At 40.9% G+C, this 26,597-nt stretch overlaps 2 protein-coding genes across 6 annotated transcripts in view; both read right to left on the bottom strand.

The window, feature by feature from the left end:
• Positions 1–19,219, bottom strand: part of LOC6734584 — a 35,052-nt gene extending 15,833 nt beyond the window's left edge. Inside the window, exons 1-3 of one of the 4 annotated variants that reach the window (XR_006541520.1) lie at positions 18,368–19,217; positions 10,641–10,781; positions 10,028–10,085 (exon numbers count right to left, since the gene is read on the bottom strand). Coding sequence is in view for 3 of the 4 variants with exons in the window: in XM_039292700.2 (XP_039148634.1) it covers positions 10,663–10,781; positions 18,368–18,665 (417 nt within the window). In the remaining variant the exon portion in view is untranslated. Of the gene's footprint in view, positions 1–10,027; positions 10,086–10,640; positions 10,782–18,367 lie in introns of all 4 variants that reach the window. The other 3 variants (XM_039292700.2, XM_039292699.2, XM_039292698.2) reach the window with 3 other exon arrangements.
• A 5,488-nt stretch (positions 19,220–24,707) lies between these two features.
• Positions 24,708–26,592, bottom strand: LOC6734583 (U6 small nuclear RNA (adenine-(43)-N(6))-methyltransferase). 2 transcript variants are annotated; one of them, XM_016168125.3, is made up of 6 exons: positions 26,360–26,592; positions 26,088–26,298; positions 25,621–26,032; positions 25,348–25,560; positions 25,183–25,278; positions 24,708–25,121 (listed from the first exon to the last, which is right to left on the bottom strand). In XM_016168125.3, the coding sequence occupies exons 1-4, from the start codon at positions 26,480–26,482 to the stop codon at positions 25,383–25,385; spliced, it is 924 nt and encodes a 307-aa protein (XP_016027705.1). In that variant the 5' UTR covers positions 26,483–26,592; the 3' UTR covers positions 24,708–25,121; positions 25,183–25,278; positions 25,348–25,382. The 2 variants fall into 2 exon arrangements, with proteins under 2 accessions (XP_016027705.1, XP_016027704.1); XM_016168124.3 differs by having other exon boundaries at positions 24,708–25,076.
• Between the last annotated feature and the right edge of the window lie 5 nt (positions 26,593–26,597).

Here is a 26,597-nt window from a genome sequence, read left to right as displayed (position 1 = left end):
AGTTGAACAATATCGAATTAACGGACTTTAAAACGTGCTAAAAACATATAATGATACTATTCCGTTTAGAATTATTGCTATTTTTTCATGACTAGGGGTTATAAGGCTTGCCAACAATTGATTTTTAGTTTAGCTTCGATTTTCCTGAGTTGCAAGCGATGTTTCCTGTTTTTCAGAAAGTGGGAACTTAATTACCAGCTGACATGCGAAAAATTAATTTTCACCTTATATATTGTGCGCCGTAAAGGCGACCATTAAAAACTTAACAAATGTCATGCTTACGTAGAAATCTTTTACTTTTCCTGCCTGCCTTGGTCACGTTTTCATTTTCATTATTATTTCGCTGATGGCTTTTCCTCGCTTTTCTTTTCGTTTCCTTTTTTTGTTTGGCTCAAACGCGTGAAGTATTGACTGCCATTGTTTGTTTGTTATTGCTGTTTTTGTTGTTCAAAGTGGTTCACATTATTGCTGTTGTTTTTTGGTTTTTGTTACATTTATTGTGGTAATTTATACTTAAACTTTTGCCCGTTTGTTTTTGCCTGTCACCTATTGTTTGTTCTCAAGCGAAATGGTTATTGTTATGCTTATGCAAAAGTTTATTTTGTATATGTGCGCATTTAAATGTCAGTTAAAATTAACAGCACTGTCAGTAAATGAGCAAAATAAATTACGAAACGTTAAGCACTGAAGTCAAATATTCGTTTTCATCTGTCTGCTGAAAAGTGTCGGAAAAAGTTTGTGTCATGGTGAACTGAACTATTAGAATAGTAATCTGCATAAAAATTACATAAACTAAACAATTTAATAATTATGTGCACAAATAAATGCATTAGGGTCAATATAGAACTCTATAGATTCCGTACCCTTGCACAATTTTAATTAACAAAATTGAGCCCATTGAATTTATTGGGTCATGTCGAGGGCCAAAACTGTTTTTTCTACATGAACACGGATATACTCATAATTCTCAATGCCATCCAGCTGCCTTCCCATCTAAATTGAGCTAATTCCACTGTCAGTGTCGCAAAATAAATGACATAAAACAAGCTGAGCCAAATTAAGTAGCTTGTCATGTGTGTGTGTCTCTCTTTTTGAGAACCAGACCCCAAGGAGGCGTTATCCAAGTGGCCCAAACATATCTTGTCCATTTACCCCGCCAAACCTAAAGAATGCTCTACCACTCAATTAGACAGGCGGGTGGACTGAAGAATCAAATTAACTGGTGGCTGCCCCAAAAGAGTCATAATAAAAGTGAAGGTCTCCCAATCCCTTGGATGTATGTATGCAAACCCCCGATATATGTAAGTTTAGTGTAGTCGCTGGGTGGGAAGTCCAATGCAAACATGCAAATGTAAACACTGAGTGAAAATGAAACGGAGACGCCTGGTCTCGAGTGCCAATTTGTGGTGTTTCTGAGCCAGTTGGAGTCGAGGAAATGAAAGAACAACAAGTTCATCAATAGACAACGCCAAGTAACAACTCGCTGGGCGGACATAAAGTGGCAAGCCATAACGATGATCTAGAGAACGCTATAACCAGGCAACAAGACAACTACACAGAGAGAAAAGTCCTGACTTTTTCTTGGAATATTATGTAGAATAAGGGTTTTAATCCTAACCTTTCTTGTTTCTCGAAACTTCGAGTGAATTTCTAAAGATATCCCACAAACGTGATCATTAGAAATTCCCCCAGTGTAATGCCAGAAAAATGTTATAATCTGGTGGAACTAATTTTACACAAAGCTTGTTACAAACAACAGCCAGCAGATTTCAACACAATCCCAGTCCCAGTGACTTTCTGTAGTGGATTAGCAAACAAGAATGCGATTTTTCAAATGTCCAGCAAATATGAGCCCTAAAATGGCAAGCCTTAAATTTTTCAGCTTTTGAGTGGCAATTTCGAGGCAACTGGAACTGGTATTCGTATTTATATGTATTCGTTTGTGGGGAAAAGTCAACAGAGGCAAAGCAGCTCAGCGGAAAAGGAGCTTATCAAATTGTTTGTCACTCAGAAATGTTTGCAAAGTGACAGTCGAGTTGTTTTGCAGGGCGAGAGAATGAAATTCGAGGAAAATCAAGTGGGCAAAACACGTCTGTGCTGTCACTAGATTCATTTTAATGGCTGCGATGGCAGCAATTATCCTTTTTAAGGCTGTTATGCAATGCTCAAAAATAGTTAGATTCTCCAGCGCTGCATGAAGACGTCAATTTTCTCATGTCGAAAGACCAACCAGCTTATTTGATATTTACCCGAGTGCAGTTCACTCCTTCCCTCCATTATGCAGTTTGCCAAATTGATTTTATGCCGAAAGTCTCTTAGCATATTTGCATTTCAATGTGGTCGCAATTAAATATTAAAATCAATTAAAGCTCCGAGCAGTTGAGCCAGGCATCTCTCTGGCTTTCGTTCCCAGATTCCCCGCCAGATTTTGCCAGGTAGGAAACTTTGCAAAGTCGACTGTTTACCCAACAACAATATTTTTATTTTTGATGTCCCACAGGCGATTCTGGTTTGTAATGAGAACACACAGCCTTCGGCGGTGGTTTAATTGTAAATGCGAACAGCTTAAACCAAGTAGACGATTTGCACGAATAAGGGCTCAAAACCGACTGGAGGCTACGATGATTGGGCGGAGGGATTAATTTTAATGAGCGATTGGATTCCGCTTTATAGAGCGTGAAATTAAAGAGTTCCTAGAATCACAGAATGAACCTCGCAATATCATATATCATCTCATTAGGAATATCACTTAACGGAGTATCGTATAAAACATATTCTGGAAATTGTGAAATATAATAGGTACGTATAATGTTAGGTACGAAAAATAAACATATAACATAAGAAAACAATATTAAAATTTCATCCAATTGAAAGCATGAGTAGTGAATCAAGCTTCCTAGTTAGCTATTCAGTACGATTTTCCTCCACCAGCGCATATTTCATATTTACAAGGAATGTTGGCTATTTTGGCTTCGCCCCAATAGTTCGTGTTGCAAAAGTCAAACATGGCAAAGTAGAACAACAAAAGGAATACTCCGAATAGCTATGATGTGGAGTGGGTTTGATGGAGCGATTTCCATCTCCTCTGGTTGGCTGAATTTTCCAGCTTATACGAGTATGCAGAAAAGGCAAATAGTGAGCCTTAAATTTGTAGCCGCCAACAATTTGCAGACGGCAAGGGAAGTAACAACATCGAAAAGTATGCGCAAAAAGGACTCGGCAGCATTTTGCCCGGCAGCTATCTCGCAATTTAAAAGCGGATAATAAAAACGGATTTACAGTTATGAGCACAAACATGCCGTAAAGCAAATAAATGCGAGAAGAAATCGGAGCGAAGGTGGTAAATTCTCGTATTTGCAGGACCTTGGCCCCACGGCGCCACGGCCCCAGGTCCTTCGTCCTGGATAAACACGAGCCGCGACCCCAATCCAATTAAAGAGAAAGCAATTTCTCGAAATTCCCACAACCCAAACCCAAACACGGTATCCGCGCCCAAGTCCCAAACAGCCTTGAAGTCTTCTTAAAAGCGAGCGAGATACATTTGATAGCGTCCAAGTAGAGCGCTCGTTTTAATTAGATACTCGAACTCGTATTCGATGACGGGCAAGCGGGCCAAAAGCTCTCGGGAAAACCGATTAACAAAGGCCAAAAGCGATGGAAAGCGAAAAGCGTTTTGTCTCGCATTGTCCCATCTGAAGGGGTTTTGTGGACAGTTGCATTGTCAGCGCCGCACGTGCAACAAAGGGTTTCTCCGGGGGACAAAGGCACGGCCTTCGCATCGCAGAATGACACACTTAATGCACTCGACGATTGGAGGGCATTTGCCACCATTGCATTGCATTCCACCGACGGAACCTGGAGTGCCCCAATCGCTGCTTATTGTACCGCTAATGGCTAAACGTGCTACCTCCTTTTTTTTTAGCGCTATCTCAATGCAATTACTTTGATTTTGCGGGTTGCAAAGATACCTTGTTGCATTGTTAGAAACTATTTCTGCCTTATATGCAGAGTTGTATTGAATAATATAATTTGTAGTTATTTTTGGGTAATAAATCATTTAATCAATTTGATTCGTGGTTTTGAATAAAGTAATAAATGAATGACCTTAAGACTCTTTAATACCTCATTAACTGTGAGGTATTTGCTTGGTCGACTCAGCTCTTCACATTTGCTTTCCTCTTGTGTCTGTAAATTTTATTTGAGTTGCCGCCTTATCGAAAATGGGGCGTTTCGACCTTATCAGCTCTTGCATCTACGTCATTGCACATTAAAATTGCAAAAAATACGACACAGTCGAGTGGCACTTGGGGCGTGGAGGTCCTTCAGGCGGCACACACCAATACCAATACCAATGCCAATACCAACACCATTGCCGATACTAGTACTAGCAGCGATAGCAATGCCCTTACCCACACCAAAACCAACGAAAGGACCCACACAGCACGTAAGACTTTCAATCAGAGTGCATTGGAATGGAAATTCTGCGCTGCAGCGCAGAAGAGGAAGGAAATGCATGCTCGACTGGATGTCTGACGGACGTGGATCGAACAGGAGGAGCGTGTGCCGAGCCACTGACGGACTGCTCCTGGGGCTCCAACTAACTGTATTAAATACCAGCCAATGCAATGCCCCGAGGACAGCTTCTGTGGAGTCATCGGATCTCAGTTTGTCCGGGAAACCAGGATGGGTATGGCTTCTTGTTTGCCCATAACGAGGTTGCTGCCAGTTGGTTACTGTGGCGACTTTGCTGCTTTTCCACTGACTTTGCATACTTTGAACTTTAGCCCATCCAATCTATATAGTATAGCTGTTTGTCGCCGCCAGTCAATGTTGCTGAGGCAAGAAGTCAAAAGTATCGACAGGATGTCTTGGCAAAAATATGAAAGTGCTGTGGGTGCATGAAGGGCGTTCGGTGGGATTATCTGGCCAAGGAAAAGATTTATCAACTACTCCCACGAAACGGGTTTAAAGCCATCCAAAATAGCCTTGGAATTATTGATGGCACCGACTTACCATGTGTCGACTTAAGCGAGTAGATAAAGGTTGATTCGCCTGTCAAGTTAAACATTTTAAAACCCGCACAAAATCACCGATGCCCAAAGAGATACAACTCAAGCATTGAGATGCCTTCATTGCTTTCAATTTCCTGGCCGTAGTGAATTAATGGAGCACGGTGGGGCTCAGAACACGAAAATTCACGGCATACAAATTCCATTTAATGACCGAAAATCCCTAACTGAAATAAATTTGATTTTATTGACTGCGAATCAGGACTCGGCGGTGGAGAACACGATTTGAATTTGCCAGACAATGGGCTCGGCGGTCCTGATTTAGGAAATTACATTTTCGGGCCTCATTGTTGGGGGCCGAAACAAATGAATTATGATGTGGCCAAACACAAAAAAAAGTTATTTCCTTTATGGCCAACACGGCAAACCCCTTTCCAATCAGAAACGAAACACGTGCGTGTGCCTTGTCAACGGGGCGTATAAATCTTTTCAGCTACTCAATCCCGATGACTGCCATCCATTAAAAGTGGCCGTGCCGCAATCGGACGGACCCACTGCTATTAAATATTTAGGCAATTTGTAGATCTATAACGATTTGGCCCTAATGTGGGCTATATTTATGAGCATGCCCTGAATAATTCACCTTCACCGAATCGGCTCTGGACTTCCACTGGCCCTTCTTCGACTATTGTGTCCGGGTTGGCGTTTGCGTTTGGGTAATTTATTAGCCACGTCTTTCAATATTTAATTGAATACGGTGTCGCAGCGTTAGACAAATGGCCAACTCTGCTGCTCCAGCTGGCGATGCGTGCCGTGAAAAGTGCTCTACTAAATTGCAGGCCAAATGTCCTGGCCAACTGGAGGCCTTCGTGGGTTTATTAATAGCGCCACCATTTCAACTGGCAGCCAGAGTGACGGATCTTCGGTACATTGGACGATAGGGATTGAAATAGATATGAGCTTACGAGGTCACTGTGTGGGCAGTGGACAAATGAAAATAAATTCAATCCTATATATGCGTATATATAGCATACGAAATTCAAAGAAAATATTACAACATGAAGTTGGAATGTAAAATTATTTCTTAGAATGACAGCAAAATTTCCAGTTTACCTTTCATTTCAAACAAATCCTTCTATTCTTGGATTTTCCTTCCTTATAAACTTTCGATTTGATAACAGAAAACTTTGACTATTAGCCACATTACAGATCTAACTAACTTTAGCCTAACTCTTATTAAACACTTCATCAGCTAACCGGGTGAACTACCCAGAAACTTGTGCTTAAACCGAAGTGAAAGCCAAATTTATGCAATGCAAGGCCCTGGGGCTCGGCAGGAATGCCCAACTAACCATCAAAGATGCAAAGTCAACACAAGCAGCCAGCCCGGCTTCTTGTAGCGGAATGGCCCGAAAACTTTGGCTGAACACACGGCGTATGAGCAACTTATACCAGCTCAGCTGGTAGTGCGACAATTTAACGCGCTGATTGACGAGCAAACACTGGAGGGCTGTGAGCGGCCCAGTTGGCCAGGACTGTTAACTGTTTGTCAATGGCATTAATTATGTGGCTCAGTCATAATGTGGGAATGAACAAGGTGGCCGAGTGTAGGGACTAGTTTAGCATTATAATTTGACGTGACAGAGTTGCGTGTGTTTGCAGGCCATTGATTTGAAAATAAGAGTGTGTGGCCACAGAGTAAACCAGTGGTAAAACGACAAAGGTGCGCCACAAAATGCCCTCTGGCGTTGTCAGAATACATATGAAATTGAATTATGGCAAACTGAATGCGCAGCGCAAAAGTCAAAGTCAGTGTCAACAGACGAGCAAACACGTATCCAATTTGTTAGGAGTAAATGGGTGGAGCAGTATACTTATGGCAGTATCTGTATCTGTATCCGTATCCGTATGCAAAAGGGGGCGGTGATACGTCACTTGACATCTGTATAAACAGAAGGGCGGTCGGAGAGTACAGCAGACAATATGAAATGCTGCCAGGACACTCATGTCGCCCATTTTCCTCTCTGTTTTGTTGTTATGCGACTGAATGATTTCTTTTGTGAAATTGATAACTCTGTATACAGTGCAAATATGTAAGCTTGTGTGTGTGTCAGTGTGTGTCCATGAGGGGATGTCCTGTATGCGAAATGGTTTAAAATGCTTCGGATTCAGGCTGGCTTTGTGTTCTGCCTCAAGGCCTGCGGATTATTACAAATTAAAGTTGTGTAGGGCTCCAGGGCCAACAAAACTGTGACAGGGGATTTTGTGGAAATATATTTTCGGTATTGTCATTGAGAAAATATTGAGCAGTCATGTGGTGAGATACGATTTCTTGAAGTACACACTTCAGCAGATTCAGACATTGAAGATAAGTTATGGCGGTTCCACTGAAGCTTGAGAAAAGTCATTAATTTTCGTAATAAAAAAGTATTCCTGTCAATTAACCCGAAAGAAGTCAAGAGTAAGCAGAGTTGGTGTTTGTTTAGAACCATAAAATGATTATCTGGTTTTAAAGTATATCATTTTTGCGTTGTTACGAAAAATTCACTCAATTATTTAAATGTTCCGCAAAAATGTATAACTCATGCGAATAACTTTTAATAACCATTTGTTACAGTTCCAATGAGCGAACACATTTTTTACACGCTATTTCCGTTTCCTGCGCTGTCATCCATCACATTTGCTTAATTTCATTTCGGTTGCAAAAACTCTATCGTGCCTGCATTTGCATAACTCCTCTCGTTTTGTTTATTCTCTTCATATTATGCGCTTAGCGGGTCTTGCCAATGATTGATTGGCCAAGAAGGCAGCACGACATTAGCCCTATATCCTTGACAAGGACCCCAAGCTCACGTAAAGCAAGTCATAAAAATATTTCACCAACCGAACAATAAAAAGTGAAAAGTGCCGAGCCGAAATAACAAAACGTTGTAGGTCATGTGTCATCCGCAGAGTCCTGAGTTCCGCTTTGTTTTGCCTTGCACGGCGGCTCATATTGCATGTGGCATGTTTGTTTGCACTCCGTCGGGATATAGAGCCCATATACCATACACCATACACCATATAACATACACCAAACACCATATACCATTCAGCTGCGGGTGTGACGAACTTTAACACACCGAACAGTTTTGTGTCCTGGCTGCCACGGGGCTTAGGTGGAATATTTAATTTTTGCTTTGTGGCACATTGTGGCAAATTCTCGCTGGGGTGTGAGTGAGTGAGCAAAGTGAGGCATTAATGAAATTCCATCAAAGTTTGGCCAGCTGATGCACGGGAGCAGATGATCCCGAAAACGGTGGTCGGGCGCAAGTATTTGGGATAACTTTGTCTCAGTTTCCGCTAAAAGGAAGTTGCCATTTCGGAATTTCAATTTTGTCGCAAAATATTTAATTGGAATTGTTTCGGGAAGTCAAAGAATATTCTAAAGTTTTCTTCAATACCTGTCTCTTATATTTAAATAGTTCATCACCATTAAGCAAACATTAAAATCTATACTTCTTTCGAGAAATCGTACAGATTTTCTTTTCATCATTTAATAGAAGCTTGAAGTAATTTGAAAATTAATTATTTAAATACAATTCAAATACAATTTTCTTATTTTTAAAAACAAGTACCACTCGTCTATATTATAAAGGTATTTTACCTCTTTGGCACTAATTATGTTTTACATCTCGGATCAATGATTTTTCGGCCATCCTTCAAAAGATACTATAAAGGCTCTTAGGACTTCCTGTGAAGCTATTTTAATCCCCATCCTGATCCCTTCTGGCGCCTTTTTTAAGGCCACTTAATTAAATTGGGCGCTTGGCTAAAAGAGCGCGGCTCAGCTGATAAAAAAGGACTGAAAAGTCCAAAAAGAACATCCACCCTAGAGCATCAACACTCAATCATTAAGACCACACAAAAAAGAAATGACAAATTGAATTGGGTCACAGAATGTGCACAACAGGAAATCTGAATAAGTATTTCACTCAGGACATCGAGAAGACCTATAATTACCATGGTGTACATAATAATAAAATCAAATATGCCAAGTTTGGGCGTCAATTCTAAGCTGATTAGATGCAAATGGCTGTGATAAAGATAAAAATACCAAATCAATATCCAACTAAGTCGTTACTCGGCCTCAGTCCCCACTCATCCGACCTCCGATGATGACACTTCAAAACAAACTACACACAGCGCAAGAGGGAAAAATTGCAAAGCCCAGGCAGATTTTATGTTATTTTTATGTTAAAAATAGGGGACCAGCGAAGGAGCCAAAGGACTCAGCCCTGTGAGGAGGCTTCGAAGGGGCAGGGGACGCAACACACAAAAGTTTTATTTATTCATGGGCACGGAGGACTGGTGTGCGTCACCAGGAATCCGCAGCTGAGATGTGTTACCCAACTGGATGCCGAGGAATATTTATTTTACTATCGGAATGCTTCAGATTTTTAGCCTACGTTCAGGACACCTGAAAGTCGTAAAGCTAAAAACACACAAATGCAGCATTTCAAATGCTTTATTTGATTTTAAATTCAAAAATGTATGTGAAAGTTGCTTTGAAGTTACCTTGGCTCTTCTGCAGAAAGGCTCAGCACAAAACACGTACAAACCGATAGTTTGCTTTATTCTATTAATATTTAAATTCGCGCGCACTTTCCCTTTTGCTGGGCTCAAAGGACTTCCGCTTGGACTTTCTCTCTTTGGGGCAACCTATCGAACCGAACGCTCCGCTTGATTTGTGAAACTGGCCTCGTTTGGCCAGTGGGTTTGGTTAAAAACGTGATTCTTGTGGCCCTGTTAACCGTTCGGGTGGCCGACATCGGCTGCCGATGTTGCCTTTGGGCCACTGTTAACTGGTCTGGACTGAAACGTTCCGGGAAACGAGCCGAAAGTAGGTCTGAGTGGGAAATTAATCGAGGCCCATTGAGTGAAGTTCACAAAGCTTCGCCAGCTTTCAGGAGCTTTACCAACAATTTCCCCCTATTTTCCCAAGGCCAAACTAAATCAAATTTTAAAATGTTAAATACCTGTTTGCGTTGTGAATGTGTTGCTGTTTTTGGTAAAGTATTAAATGCCAATAGTTACCTGAAAGTACAATAAAATAAATTGAAATCAGTCGAGGTCAACAGTATAACGAAACACACTCAAAGAAATCACAAGTAACGATTAACTCACTAATAAAGGGACTTTATAGATAGACATATAAACTTTTTCAAGCTTTGTTAGTTATGGAAAGTTATGGAAAGGAGCAAAAGCTTTTATAAAAGCTTTTCGGTTAGAAAAAGTGTTGCCAGCTTAAAATATTTATTAGAAATTTGAAAAAAGTATTTGTTAAAAATTCTTTAGAGTGAAAACATGCCAATTACGGACTAAATAAATTGTTAGTAGAGTTCGATATTCTAAGAAAACGGTTTAAGTGCGTGCATTTAAGAAAAGTCTGAATATATCATGGCTACTTTGATGAAGAGTTTAACGTTCTTTATTAGTATCAACTAGGAACACCAACAATTGCATAAACATTAACAACAACAACAGCGACACACTTAGAATAATTTCTAGCTAAAAGAATTATTGGCTAGAGCTCCGTTTGCTGTCACTGAATTAACAACAAAGGCAAGATATCTTTGGATAATCACACACCAGTCGAGTTATTTGCTGTTGGCTAAAACGAATTGACATCGAATTTAAAATCGAGATCCAAATTTTTCAAGGGATTTCGATGGAATTTTTTGCTGCCATGGTGATGATGGTGATGTGGTATCAGTATCTCCACCTCCGGTTCTTCATCGGTTTTGGTTATTACAAGTTTTTCGAATCATTTATCAAGATTTGTGTGTGTTTAAGAATAAATACAGAAGAAAAACCATTAAAATTGCCATCAATAATATGGAAAAATATTTTTGTTTATGTCTATTAATGTAAAGTTATGCAATCAGAAAGAGAGAGACAGCGAATAAGCTAATGAAGTGGGTGAATTAAATGTGTATTGAAGCAAAGTGAAAGTCGAGAACAGTTGCACATTCACATCCACATTGACATGACACACGCAATCACAAATGTATCAAATGAAAACGTTGCGTATACGTGATATTTGTTTATACAAGTCAATTTCAACCAAACACGCATCAGCCCTCGCCAGCTTGACGTCCATTCGCATTAGAATTGCCCTTTGTCACAATTTTCCACAACTGCCTTTTGCCCGAGCTCCACCCCACTTATCAACGCCCGGTAATATCATAAATTTTCAGCTAATTTCCTGCACACTCAACTTTTTAATCATATAAATAGCCATAAACTGCGAGTCGCTGGTTATATCGAAAAGTTTCGTTTTATTTCGACTGCGTCTGGGACAAAAGAGTAAGAAAACTACCGAAATGAAATAAGAGCTCTTGAAGTCAAGATACTTTGTGTCTACGAATGCCTTTGTAGAAGTGTATCTTATGGGAAAAAGCATTTCGCTGTGAAGTTATGGCATAAAAGAATTGCCGAGTGGAGTTGCAAAAGTTCAGCTTGGGGTAAGTGCGTTCCTGAGTACGCAATAAAAGTTTGAATACCTGCGAAGTGGCTATGCTAACTTGATAGCCACGCTCATTGTGCTGAAAGTTTTCAATGCGTGCAAATATATTTTGTAATTGTATTATATTTAACTGTCGTGAAGAATGGGAACTAGTTAATATAGTCTTTCCCTTTTCAGTTTTTACCAAATTGGATTAGGCCTGAAATGGGTCTTGCTTTTTCGGTCACTCAAACTTTTCCATTTATTTAGAACTCGAGTACCGAAAAGTTTGTCGGCAAACCAAAAGCGATTACCCCGACGTGGCAGCCAATAAATTTCGAAACAATATCGATTATGTGCTTATAAATTATATACTCGTGCACATAGGCACAAGTTTTGCTTGTGGCCAGACTTGGGAAATTCATTACGGAATTAGCTCGGCTCCAGCAGTTTTCATTTGCCTGTGCATGCCGGCGGCCAAAAGCATAAAAGCATTATGAGCCAGGCTGGCAATGACAAGGCACCAACACAAGTACACCCAATCATGCACACACACACAGACACAGGCTCGAAACACACACACACACTTGGGCAGTGACAGCACTAAGTAAAGTCTACTCCAAGTTAGACATCGCACAGACGGCTGCCTGCCCCAACATGTTTCCCTAAACTTTTAATCAGCCCCAAAAAAAAGAGCGCAAAAAACTTCAGTCCCCTTTTGGGGGCCACAATTATTGCCGAATTTGCTGAGCAACAAAAACATAATCAACTTAATTGCATAGAGTACGCTATGCTAAGCCAAAGGCTCCAGAATAATGCATGTGTATAGACTTGGGGATACTCTTTGAATATTACTAAGCTTTATCCACTTTCAACCACTAATAAAGTAGATTATTTTCCTTAATATGCTTAATAAGCTTAATCGCTTATGCCGTACTTTTCATATATAGACATTCTAAAAAATAATAATCTGCATTTAAATAAACATCCCCTTAGCCTTCAAGCCAAACTCAAATCATGGATTATGTGCCTTCTTTTTATCAGCTCATCAAGCTCAATAAGGGATTACAACCTTTGTTGCCAATCGAATTTTTCATCAATTTGTGAATATTCAAGCGTGCAAAAGTATGCCCAACTTATGGAGCCCATCCCACTGGAGCCTACGTGGAACCTAAGCTGATAGGGTATATCGGCGCCACGTTTATTGTCGCTGGCGTCGAAAACATGTAACATGGGGTTGTATGCTCGATTGCTACTTTATGCTTTGGTGCCCCCAAACGTATCTGGCCGTTCCCGTTGCCGTTGCTGGTAATACAATCAATTTCCGCTTTGTTTGTCAGGGAAACTTGGCGGGGAAATAACGTGAAAGTGGCCCAATGCTTTGACTTATTTTCCGCGCCCTGTTGTTATCGCTGTTGTTGTTTGGTAAGCGGAAGCAACAGCTCAGCTGCCAATATCGTTCAAATATGACGTATACGTAACGTTGCCCGGCCACTCAACATTGAACCCAACCAGCCAGGCATCGAAGCCAGCTTGTTAACTACCAAGTGCACAATTTTTAATTAAATTTGCTATTATACAGATGGTCATATATATGTATGTACGTAATATCCATTATCGTGTTTGAGGATAACAATGGATGGCACTTCATTAGTCGCCTGTTTGGCTGCTCGGGGCCATTTTACCACTTTAGTTCGGTTTTCGGTTAGAATGCGGCTAGTAGGGAATGTCTGGCATTGGCTTTGTGCAATTAGCCTTTATGTGGTGTATGTATGCTCTTGATTGGGACACACACAACTGCCCGAAAAGTGGAGCAGTCACAGAAATATTTTCCAATTTGTTGGACTCAACATTGTGCTTTGCGTGCCTTAATTTTGGATATTTTTAGGGGTTGTCTTGAAAAGCTGTATAAATAAGGAATATCAGCCTATTTTCGGAGGCCTTGCCCTAATTGGGAATTGGGAAATCACTCGAATAAATAAGACATTATCAGGATAATATCTGTTAACAAAATTGATGAGTCATAGAGGCACTGAAGCAAATCGAGAGCACCATAAATAAGGCTTTAAACATTTTATTCCAGGCCATATAGCACAGTTCAATTGACAAAACGATAACAAATAATCGTTGCCAATTATTCACAGCAAACAGGCTGACTCTCCTTTGCTATTTGTATTATTCAAAAGCACTGATATCCCTGAAATGTGTATCAGCACAAATACAAATTATATGCGCATACATTTGCGTCAAGTGACAAAAGGCAGGACAAAAGAAGGCGGATGTGTCAAGCTCCACCGATAAGCATCATAAATAATGCGGTCATATCAATTGCTGCATGAGAAATTCATAAGCCAGTCCCCACAGTCGGAGTAAGCAAATTCTTGGAATATCTAGTAATTTTCTTAAAATTGAAATCGCTGGAGAAACAAAACAGTAAGCTCAAATAAGAAAAGTAGAGGATACACATAAGGTATGATTCCCAAAGGAATTTAGAAATAAGCGAAATCCTTTCGCGGAACGTAATGTGGCGAAGGAATGTGACGGCAATTCCAGAGGGAGCATCAACATTCAGTGCGGAAATGCTTCAATAAAAACAGAACAATGACAATAATAACGACCCGACCTGAACCGAAAAGCTGGATGGGAATGGCAATGGTAATAGAAATGGCGGATGGTGGATGGTGAACACCGGATATGCCAGTCAGTGTGCGGGCGGAAAGCCTCAACAAATGTCAATTTATCATTTCCGGTGGTGAGGCGACGCAAATTGCAGAGCTTAGGAAATGCTTTGCGCGCCTGTTTAAAAGGCATTTTAACAGGGCAAACACGCAGACATTAGACCCGCCACACACACACATCACCATCCATATAAATGTGCCCTAATGGTCCTATCCCCCTTTTTTACCCCTGCCCCATTGTGGTATGCATAATTTTACTCGGCGTGGCGCCGACTTTCTTCAGTCGGTGGCCATCCTGGAGTCGGACATAGATATTAAATATCATTCGGGCACGCATTTCTGGCATTTGTCCGGCTCTTTAATGCCGCCCCAGTGCCCAATTTTATGCATTTCTTTCGTGTAAATATGCCGCTCTCTCCCATCTTTCATATTATTCATATTTGTGGGCAAGGCCATTGCCAGAAGTGTATTTTTAGGTCGGGACAGGACACCCGTGTCGAACAATCCTCTCCCCGACGCCAAATTGAAATTAATGCGTTGGGCCAACGCGTCGGATACGTGTTATTTGTACGGCTGAATTGCCAAGCGCCCAGGAAAACCAAATGGACTGTGAACGTTTCGCTAAATTTGAATTTTAATGCTTTTGGCTGGTAAAATTTAACGACTTTCGGTATCTTGGCGTGAAAATATTTTATAGTTATTGATTTTCAAGCCTGTCAACGTCGATTGGCGGCGGAAAAGGTGCTTTTTTATGCCTTTAAAATGATCGAACAATAAAAGTAAGAGCTCAAAGTAAACATTAATGGCATCGGCGAGTTTGTATTTATATTTATTTAACAAAAAAACTCAGCAGTAGTTATTGCATGGTAAATACTTTTAAAGATAACACACAACAGTTTATTTTAATCAATACCATTATTTAATAAACATCTAACCAAAATATTGTGATTCGTTAATTTTGTATTCTTCCCTAACTTTTTGTCCTATGTAAATACGTCCCTAACCCTTGGCGCTGCCAACGCCCTGCCTTTCCCCCTATCCACAGCAGCTTATCAAAAGGACACACCCAGGAACAGGACTTGCGCTAATTAGACCGACAACAGCCACGCACATCATCAACATGCCCGCCTTTCGGCCATGAATCAGGATATTGCCGCACCCATCTTGCGGCAAGTGTAAACATAATACGTGGTGTTCCACAGAAAACTATTTGCCCAATAAATCAAATTGACTGAACGGTAGCAAGTCGAGCGCTATATGTACTCTCAATTAGTTAAACATTAGCAGGACATTTTGGTTAAATATGTTGCTGCATAATAAACCAAGTTAAATAATAAGCCCAGGCAAAGCCACAAGTGGAACGCTCCAGGAATTGTCAAAAAATTAATTAAAATTATGCAAATGTGAGCAATAAACGTAAGTACTAAGCGTATGTCCTTGCCTTTTATCTTATAAGGATCCACACTTTTTTTTTAATCTGCTCCTAATGTATGCTTTTGAGCGTGAGAGATTTACATACTCTTTTCGAGGGAATATTAAATATTACCTCAGGAAAGGAAAATTCTAAATGTTATTATTACAATGCAATATTACATGCAATGGCATGTAAGCAAAGTCTAACATTTTACAAAATGGTAATTAAATAATAAACAAAATAAATTAAGGAATCTATTTAACAATGAAATTCAGTTGTCACAAGAATCATCTTAACAAATGCCTTAACTAAGCCAAATAGTGCTATGAATCATGATCATTTAGCTAAATAGCCACATAACAACATTAGACCTAAAACCTGAAATATCCCCTATAGAGCATCTTATAGTAGGAATAACTCCTTATAGCCAGTTAGTGTGTGTGTGTGAAGTTTAATTGCTTGTCTTGAGCAGGATCAACCAACACTGGATGGCGCTTATTTGCGTTTCGCATTAAGCGAAGGCAACTGAAAAGGAGCTTAGCAAGGACTTAGCATGTGCCGTCGCCTTTCCTCTCGTGTCTGTTTGTTTGGGCTTATACTTTGCATGAGTTGACATCTTTATTGCCAATTTATGTCCTTCCTGGCCCATTCGCAATTCGCAGGTAATTTCGCTTTGGGCGTGTCCAAGCGGGAAAGGGAAGTGAAATATAACAAAATGGACCTCGTCATCGCCATATCTTAATTATTTGACAGACCGCGGAAAAAGTACCCTGTTTGTACTTAAGCATTTACGGATTTACGTTTTTAATTTCGTTTTACTCGCAAGCGGAATAAATTTGAAATACAGCCTACGTGTTTGTTTTACAAAATGTTTTGGGTGGCAGCATAAATGGCGTAACCGAGCGGCAGTTTTATGGTTGATTTGGGTTTTCACTTCTTTTCGTTAGTTTATTTGTATGTTTTATTACGCTTTTCTTTTACGCTGCTGCAGAGGAAAATCAAAAAAGTTCGAGGAGCGGCCTAAACTTTATAGTAAGGAACTTTATGGTAAGTAAAAAAGATAAGGCAGCTGGCGAATATTTATGAACCACTACAGCCCAAATGAAATTGAATATTGAATAGTCTTTCGGCGAATACAAGAACTGATTTAATTTCCTTGCTACCCACAAACTTTCAAGGATTATCCAGAATATTTCAGCGATTCCAAGAAGCCCCAATTAGCTGAGCCAATTTCAAGGCAAATGTTACGAGGAAAACCAAGTGAACAGCACACATAAACCAGCAAATTAAAAGCTGTTGGCAGCGGGAAAATTGCTAAGCAATAACAATAATTTGTGGCATTAACGGGGAGCGAAATTTTCTGGCTAACTTTTCCCGTGCAGCCATCCAGCCATTGATAAAGTGTCGCTATACAATTTATCAGCACTCCCTCTGGGAAACTGGGAAATGAAAATTGGGAGGGGAGCGGGAAAACGTGCGGAAAACGGCGGCAAAACAAACAGTTACTGCCACTACTACTGCTGCACCTGCCACAAGGGAAAGCTGGCTGTGGTAATTTATGAGTCAGTCTCTGGAAACGCTGTGCGCCTCGATGGTTTTCCATATTTTCATTATTTCAAAAAGGAGCAAATAAACCGCACAAAGTTCCTCCTTTTTTTGGGGCTTGCAAATGGTATTAGCCCCGAACTTTGCATCCAAATTTGCGCTGAGTAAAAAGTTATTGTGGTGAAAATTTAAATGAATAACTAAGTAAATTGAAAATAATTGGATATGTATGTATTTTCAGGAGGCAAGTATATAAAATTTAAAGTGAATTATGGCAGAAGTTTTAAATAATTCGAGTTATTTTTCCAACTAAAATTTTATTCCGTACAATAGAAAGATAACAAATGAGGCCATAACTTAACGTGTATATTTATAAATAGAATTAATTATAAATTTTTTTATTGTAAGCAAATATTGTATAAAAGTAAACAATTTTGTATATTCCGTTAAAGGTTTTTTGCCTGAAGCAAAGTAAACGTTATTATCGCTTTACTGCGAATCATATGTCGTAAACTAAACTGTGCACCCAAAAGCAAGCTATGGAATTTGTGTTATCCTGTGGCCCATATCGCTGTCCATAAAAGTGACTTCTGACTACGCTTATTAGATACCATAAACAGGAGCATAACCTACGTTAATGCGCATTGGGAAAAAAGAATGCCCAAGGCGACTGTGGGACAACGAGGCGGCTACTTAACAAAGTTAAGGGCCTTACACAAATTTGCCATCGGGCGCATAAAAGCGCTTGCGGATGTAGTGGCGTGTAATGGAGTGCAGTGTATACAACTTATATAAATATATACATATATGTGTATACACTTAAACAATTCATATTTGCGACACCATTAAGCAGCGGGCCGCGGGGAGCCCGGAAAACTGGGGGAAAATGGGAAAGTGCGAGAAAAAAGGCAAATGCGATAACGACGTGCGCCCAGCATGTTGATACAGTAAATAATACTCGAACCCCTGGACACAGGATTTCCATTCATCCGCACACACACGGGACACCGAAAAAAATCCTATAAACTAAAATAAAATTAGTTTCTATTCTTCGCTTTTTTAAATATTTTTACAATTTTGGTTTTTTCGTCTAGCTGTATAGATTTTTCTTAATTCAGAAAGTAAGGAATGATGAACATTTTCTTCAAGTGCACCCACACACACGCACGCACACCGAATGTTGAACAGTCGTTAATATGAATGTATTGGATATCGGAGATTGAACGGGCCTTACCTTCGTCCTCGTCGTCATTGAACTCCGTGATTGCCGCCTTGTCGCAGGGACGATCAATGCCATTTGTTGCTTCCGACTTGCCACTCCCACCGCCAACTGCGCCGCCCCCGTTGGCCGCCTTCGCCTCGCCGTTGGAGATAATTGAACTGGATTTGGCGTGATTCGTATGATTGCTAGCGGATGACTTGGATGACTCGCCCTCCAAGGGAGGAGCACTGGGCTCCGGTTCGCCGTTGCTGACCGCATCCATGGCGGCGCCATCCTTCGTCTTTAGCTCCTGGCTGGTGTTGCAGCCCATCTTACTGGATCGAGGATTTGGGAATTTAGTCCGCGGCTTTTGATGGAGTCTCTACGCTTCCAGTTGGCCTAGGTTACCCTTGTGTTGTTTAATCAATTGCACACACACACTATACTACACACACACACACATTCGAACTGGAAACTAGTTTATAAACGATACTTGTTGTTTCTGGGCCAATTTGCACTTTGACTTTCGCAAGCCGAAACCTTTTTTGCATTAAATGTTTACAAAAATACGTTGTGCCTAGGTTATCTTTTTGTTCAAAAAACTTTGGTGTTTACAAAAGTCGTTAGAAAAAGGTGCACAACCACAATACACTAGCCAAAGACCTCGCACGGAACCGGAAGCGGAAACCAGCTGAATGGCAGACTCGCAGCGCAACTGACTGTCTCTGGCACAAGCTCAGGCACAACTGACTTTGACACTGAACGGCGCCGGCGACGCGTCCTCACTGCGGATGCCACGGACCCCGAATGCCCGATATCCCCACATCCTGCAGGAGCCGGAGTTTCGAGCTCAACAAGCAGCGACGCGCCAGCCGGCAGTCAACGACACACAAAGCCCAGGGAAACAGAGAGCCAGGACCCCGAGGAGAGATAGGAATAGGAAGCGAGAGAATTCTCTCTCTATCGCTCTCTCGCAGGACTCACAGTGGGCAAAAATATACGAAACGTATATGTATATGTAGAATTTAATTGTCTTAAAATTTCAAAGAAATTTAATAAAATTGAAATAAATGGTTAAACAATATTCACTTTTTCCTCTGATTTTTTCTGGCAATAATTACAAAATTTGTATATGAAATTCAAGTTGATGTGATTTAATTCAAATAATTTTTCCTTTATGTATACTACTGTTTAACAAGGGACAAAAAAGAGACCCGAGAAGAGAGTGGCTCTATCCAGGCGGCAAAAGCAGCAGCTGCCTCTGTTGTTGTTAGCCAGCTCTGGCTGCAAACTTTTTCGCAAATAAACAAACCGACGACCGAATCCGACTCACAGATACGCACGCACACAGCCATGCGAGGAATGTGGCTTAGAGGCGCCGCAGAAACCGTTGTGGTGGCAACACAACCAGAATCCGAAGAGCGGCAAAGGCAGCCAAGGCAATGGCATCATCATCGAGAAAGGAATGGCCACACTCACACCAGCGCAGGCCAAAGGACTCTCTCACACACATACACATTGCGTGTAACCAGGCGCAAACAGCTGAATGGAAGAAGCCCAGCCAAAATGAATGCAAATAAAAAGAATATTTCCAAGCAGAAAACCTGGCCCATAAAAATATCAATGAGCACCGGCCGCTCCCTTGAGTATATATAGCAATTCATAAAAGCAACTAGCTTTTGCATCTCCTACAGCTCAGCTGTCATCTGGCTTCCTTTTTGTCTTGGCATTAATATTTGGGAGTTGGCTCTTTGGCTTATGTGTGAGTGAAGACTCTGCGATGGTGTGCGTGAGACAAATGAATTGGTTAGCATTTCCTTTGTAGTTCCCTGTATTGCTCAGTTATTGTAACCCAAAATCTCTCACTTAATTTGCAGAGCTCTAGAACTTTCGAATTTAAAAGTGTGGAATTTATAAATAAATTATAAACTCTAAAATTGAAGTGTATAATTGCAATGGAAATAAAGTTTTGTGCAAGTGTATGCCACCTTTTATCTTAGAGATAGTACCATAACAATCAAGCTGAAGTGCGCATAGTCTAGTTGAAGTGCAAGCCACGAATACTCGTAAAGTGGGCAATATGCAGGCCTTGGGGCAATTTTAATCAAAACTTCCCTCGCTTACCCACAAAATGAATCCCGCATATGTATGTACATATGTTATTATATTACAAATGTCTGAGCATATGCAAATTAGCTTCACATTGCAAACGTGGCATAAATGCGCAAAATAAACAGTCCGAAATGGGGCAGAAACAGGCTGAAAGCCATTGGTAAATATGTACCAACAACAGAGAGCTCTGTTTTAAACACAATAAAATTATTAATTAAAGCGGGGCTATTTAATTAACATGTCCATTAAAAGGTGCAGCCTTGATAAAAGCTATAGTCAAGCTACAAAAAATCGAAAATGTACAAATTAATTGAGTTTCAATGGACATAAATTCCACCGGGGCTTTCTGAATTTCGATACAAATTTAATAAGAGCTTTCCAAAAGAACAGAGACAAATTTATATTGATGGAAAATCGAGCCAAAGGAAAACAAAAAAGAGAAAATCGCTGTTGCAAAACCATCGATTTAAATCTCCCCTTTAAAGTTCACATTCTCGAGCACGTAGGATGCCAAAAAGGCCAGCAATTAAGTGCGAGGATCTCGACTCCATCTCAGCCGTTGCACTCTGGCGAACAAAAACAGGATGGGTCAGGACAAGAGCCAGAGAACTTGTCGCCCCGCTCGGAAGCTGATGGAAAAACAGCCTTGAAAGCGTGAATTTGCACACCCCAAAAATGCCGGGACAAACAGAAGAGCCCCAAAGTTGGTGGCCAAAATCCAAGGGCGAGAATTCCAAAGTCCCTTGGCACTTGACTACCACTTCATGAGGCCAGAAACGACAGCGGCACATAAACCCTTTCAAGTCCTGATAAAATGACTGACAACGCGAGTCTCGAGACTCGAGAGTCTTAGGCCCAAAACTTTGCGCATCATTTGCCAGCGGAAATGCCTAGGTCATTATGTTGCCCAAAAGATATAAATAGCTTTGTTTTTCAGATAAAAACGTTTGGCTTTTCGATTTTTCTTCTTCTCTGCTCCCTTTGTGAATGAAAATAAGGAAAATACGTATACGCCGCGTGGCTGCAAACTCTGACATGGCCTTTGCTCTTTGCTGCGCCTCCTCCCAACTCATTTGCCGCCTCCTTACGTCGGTTCTATTTGATTTTATTTTTTCTTTTTATTATATATATTTTTTTTTGCTTTTTGGGGTTTCCTCTCGGGACTTCTGGCAAATGGAAAGTTCTTCGCATGCTTTTTCCAGTCTTTTTGCAAGTCTGAAGTTTAGCGGTGCGCAACAATTTTCAGGTCTACTTGAAAAACTGACAGCGAGCAAATAAATTTAAAGTGAAGTTTCGTATGTGCTCCTGAGATATTGTGGGCTTAAGTTTCTCGCATACAGAATCCGATTTTCATAAGTACTTGAGCAGAGCGGAAACTCGTCGAGTAATTTATCTGTATGCCGTTTGCGCGGCTTAACTCCTCCATTTCCGCTCTTTTGTTGGTTATTATTTGCCAAGCTGACAGTTTTCTGGCGAAGCAATTTATTCGCATTCCTGTCTCATTATTTATTCGACTTTTCACCTTGACCGTGTCCTTTATCTCACGTTTTTTGCCATATCTGAATATCTGATGTCATGTCGGCGAGAAAAGCGTTTCTTTTGTCACCATTTTTTCCATCTTCCTGCTTGACTTGTGGCAACATAGAAAGTCGCTAACGGTAATTGAATTAGGCCAGAAATGATATATCCGCACAAAGTCCCTCTTGTTTCCTTGACGATGACAATTAATCATACGCAACGTTGGAAAGGCGATGAAATGAAATATCCATATCCGTGCGTGGTATTCAATTAATTGTGTGTTATTAATGATCACACGACTTCCTTAGAAGTTCTCATTATTCAAATAATGGCAATTACATTGCTTAAAAATTCATCAAATTATCTGAAACTTTTGCATGGCAATTTCACAACAGCTTTAAGGAAGCTACACCCATCGCATGGCTAGCAGCATTCATATCCGATAACTCAGCTCTTGGCCAAGTGCCAAGCCAATATTAACCGGGAATATGAGCAGACAATAGTTGGCCAAGAGGGGCTGGCGGATCGCATCGATTCGGTTTGTCTGGCAGACAAGCGGCAAACCAAAAAATGACAGTTCGGATGTCAGGAGTGCTCGATGTTGACTTTAAAATCACATTCAAGAGTTCGCTCGGCACACTCAACCGGACTTGTAGAAGCAGTTCAATTACACGACTCCCGCTGCATGCATGCACCGCCTGCCACGCCTACTCACCCAGTCGAAAACACCCACCCACAACTCCAACGCCCAACGCCCACACACCCGCTCGCTCACCCACACGGCCATGTTTATTGAAAGGTTACATGAATGACACACACGCCACAAAAACTGAAGCACCCACACAGACTTACGCCGACCGCAGACACTCACACGCACGCACACACACACATGGGCGTGCAAAGGAGTTTGATAGGAGGTTGGGCATATTTGGAAATATATCAATTTAATTATGTCTTTATTAATTCATTAGTATGCATTAAAAGACAGATAGGTAGTACAATTGCAGAGCTAATTATGTGTAAAGGTTTTTGATGTTTATAAGGCATTAATTTTGATATTAAAGGAGCAAATGTGCTTTATATTTGTTTATATATGATATATGCCATTTATACAGACCAATTAGAATGGGTTATTTATGGGGTTAACAAGTTGTAGTTCTATAAAACTTTGCTGGATCTATAAAGCTAGGTTTAGTTCTACACTCAACCCTTTTGATTAGTTAAGGAGCTACCTAACCCCTCTTGTGCACGCCACTGCACTTCCCATCTCACACGCATATCAGCATTTGCATTGTCTGTGGGCGGGCATCCCTTCGATTCGTTCCTTTTTGGTTGCTTTTCATTGCATTAAGTGAATGTATCTGCATGCATATGCGACACGACAATAGCCGTGTGTGTGCAGAATGATGGGGGGGAGGGGTTTGGAGTAACCGGAGCAGCCCGCTGCCAATTGCAACAGACGCCGCCGTCTGGCAGCTCGTTACGTGCCATCACGAAAGGCCCCCATTTTCCGCCCAACTCCCAGCCGGAGTTCCTACATCGAGGCGCCTCTTAAAGACCTGTTTGCTCCGATTTAAGCTCCACTTTTTTTTCGCTGGTCATTGCCTACTTTTTGGCACCGCACTTCCTGTGTTTTTGGCAAACCGCTCAGATTGATCTGATGGATGATTCTTGGGCAATTGATTGATGTAGGAATTTTACAAAAGTTGACAAAGATTTCAGGTCCTGCGGGTACAAAACAGCCACGTGGTCACTTTGCGGCTTAACCAACTCCATCTTCAATGGGTTAATCGTGGAAAAGCCAACCCTTGCGTTCTTTTATACTTTTCCACAGAAAGAAAATTTATTTAAAAAATAAAAATTTATTACTTTTTTAATGCCATTTCTTATTAAAATATCCTATTTTTAGAATTTAATAAATATGTTCCTCATCTAAGTCACATCTTACTATTGCTGCTAAAATAAACAATTTTTTTTTTAAATATTTTCGCTTATCTATCATTCACAAATACTTCTCACCCTTCATAAACAAACCAATTACTTATCTTCCCCCGCATAAATCCTTCAAAGGTATCATTAAAAATGTATTACAAGTCCAATTTCATAGACAGCATGTATATGTATGTGGAGTTATGGTTCAACATAAACTTGTTTTCAAAACCACTTAACGACGTCCAATAAAAGAGTCGAACCCAGTGATGGTTGGGAATGCCTAGCTTTTTTATGACTTTAATAGGGCACCTAAAACACACTCTACGTGACCCGAGAGTGTTTTTAATTAACAATTACCACATCAGGACGAGCCCAGAAACACGTGTCGAGTTTTGTGGCTTACCTTGGGGCCTTGGGTGCCTAAAATTAAGATAATAGCCGGTAAATTGAAGGGGCGCCCCAGCTGAAATCAGTGGAGGGGCTGCCCGCAACTGACTCTTGTTTCTAATTTCGGAGCGTGGGCGACTGCAAAACCCACAGCACGGGAAACGGGAAACAATGGAAAACAAACTAGACCGCACCTAAACGCATGACGCAGTCGGGAACCCATCTATCCGAGCTTAAGAACCGACGGCTTGCATTTTAATTACGTTGTTCTTTACACCTTAACGTGTTGAAATGCCATAAAGGACAACAAAAGCAAGTTAGCCAACGAAGGCTGTTGCTGGCCAAGTTGTGAAAAGGCTCAAATGGCAAGGGAAATCTCGGCAGGGGTTGAAAGTGCGAATACCCTTTAAAGATTTCAATTTAATTACTGACTAAGAGTATATACAATTTTATTATATTACAATTTGTATATGTTTAAGATACTGTACAAGTTTAACTTAAGTAATATCTGTAAGAATCAATGATTTCACTTTTAATATACTCCCCCTGCATTAAAAGGTATTTTCGTGTCGAATAATTAGCAAAGCAGTAACGTGCTCGTGCAGCAATTAAAATTTGTTATTCGCTATCCCACATGGTGGCCAAGCGAAACGCCCGAATTCCCCGGCTCAAAGGTGTGGAAACGTCGGTGTGTTGACCAGCGGCGGCGACTTGTGCTTAGTGAGCGTGTTTGCCTCCATTTCGGTTGCCATTCCGACTCCGTTTGCCTTTTTCCGTCGAAGTGTGTGGTCAGCTGTGGTCAATGATAAAAGCGAAACGATAATTTCCGTTCGTGGAGCTGGTGGCAAAGTGACCGTTGACATGCAAATTTCCATTTAAGGCGAAAGCTTTATACGTACCTTGTAATGGAGTTACTATTTGGGATGAGCACAGGTGAAGGTCAGAGTACATTCGAAAGTGGCAGCAATTCCTCAACAACCTATTTAAACTGATGCCTAAAGAAATGACATTTTTTAAATAAGTTAATATAAAATCAAAAATAAGTATAACTACTTCGCCCCTACCATCTAAAAGATACTCTAGCAGAGCTAATGGCAACTTAATTTAATGTTGTCCCCTGCTGTAGCGGCTCCGAGTGGAAGCTCCAGGCCACCGCCCACCGAGTCGTGTGTCCCTGATGGAATTCAGTGGTGCTGACATTCGCCACCTGCAGCTCCTTCAGGTAATCCAGTATTCTTGGAACGTTGGCCTTGACGCCCAGCATCGTGGTGTAGATTCTGCACCGCAAAGGAAACCAACGTTAATTCAATCTCTGCAGCTAATGAAGATTGACTCACCGCACGCGCTCCTTGTTCTCCAGACTCTCGTCTATGATGCGTTGCACAAACTGTACCTCGCCGCCCACGCAGGTGAGTTCCTCCTGGCTTCCAGTTCTGGCGTTATTGGGTGCTGGTCGTCTCTCTGGATTCCTGGTATTTCCGCCTAAGGGATTTGGTAAGTTCGAGTCGAAGAAGGGCGGATTGCACAGGCAAAATTGATACCGCAACTGTTGCTGATCCTGCTCAAAATAGCTCTTAAAGATGTTCGTGTTGTCTGGTTGAGCATAGACTTCTATAAGGCTTTCCAGGTGGTTTTTCTTTACATTCTTCATGGCGTATTCTATGTTTTGCGGTTTCGATTCCAGAGCCAGCATGTGCCAACCATTTTTCTTGGCTCCAAGCAGTGAATAAATGCAGGAGGAGCCACAACCTGTAAAGGATTCACTTAGTTAATCATTCTAGCATATTTATCCCACCTAGCTTACCTATATCTATACCACGTATGTCCTGCAAATTCAGAGGTTCCATTAGATCCTCCAACCACAAAATGTAATTCAAACGGAGTGCTAATGTGGGCACCAAACTTCCGGGTGCAAAATCCACATCTAAATCGTAATATTCCTTCAATAGCATTTTGGTCAACTCACGCAGGGTCTTTTCATTGCGAAAGTTAACAGAAACCTTGCCATTGAGCTCCTAAATTAAACAAAAGTTTAATAAAATTAATGTCTAAGCTAAACAAATTGTTTTAACTTACCAACTGGCACTGCTCTCGAAAATCTTTATATTTTATAGCCATTTTGGTGTAGTCGGGCTGCGTGCGTAACACATTACGTGGATGCATGCCGACTATCTTTTGATTTCCCTTAGTTTTTACCATGTTTTTGTTTACAAAAATCGCAATTGTTAATGAAATAAAATGCCGCCGAAATTCGAACAGCTGTTTAGTGCTGCAGTCTGGCAACTCCAGCGAGCAAGCGATGACACAAGCTCCC

This window comes from Drosophila simulans, chromosome 2R, assembly GCF_016746395.2.
Source record: "Drosophila simulans strain w501 chromosome 2R, Prin_Dsim_3.1, whole genome shotgun sequence".
NCBI classification, from domain to species: Eukaryota; Metazoa; Arthropoda; class Insecta; order Diptera; family Drosophilidae; genus Drosophila; species Drosophila simulans.
Note: the sequence above shows the minus strand (reverse complement) of the source record. Positions and strands in the feature narration are given on the sequence as shown.

Excerpts from the sequence above, each read along its gene's own strand:
- LOC6734583 (XM_016168125.3), bottom strand. The coding sequence starts at position 26,482 with ATGGTAAAAACTAAGGGAAATCAAAAGATAGTCGGCATGCATCCACGT. Across the intron at positions 26,299-26,359 it reads TTCGAGAGCAGTGCCAGTTG|GAGCTCAATGGCAAGGTTTC; the intron begins GTAAGTTAAAAC and ends TGTTTAATTTAG. Across the intron at positions 25,561-25,620 it reads GAGAACAAGGAGCGCGTGCG|AATCTACACCACGATGCTGG; the intron begins GTGAGTCAATCT and ends TTTGCGGTGCAG.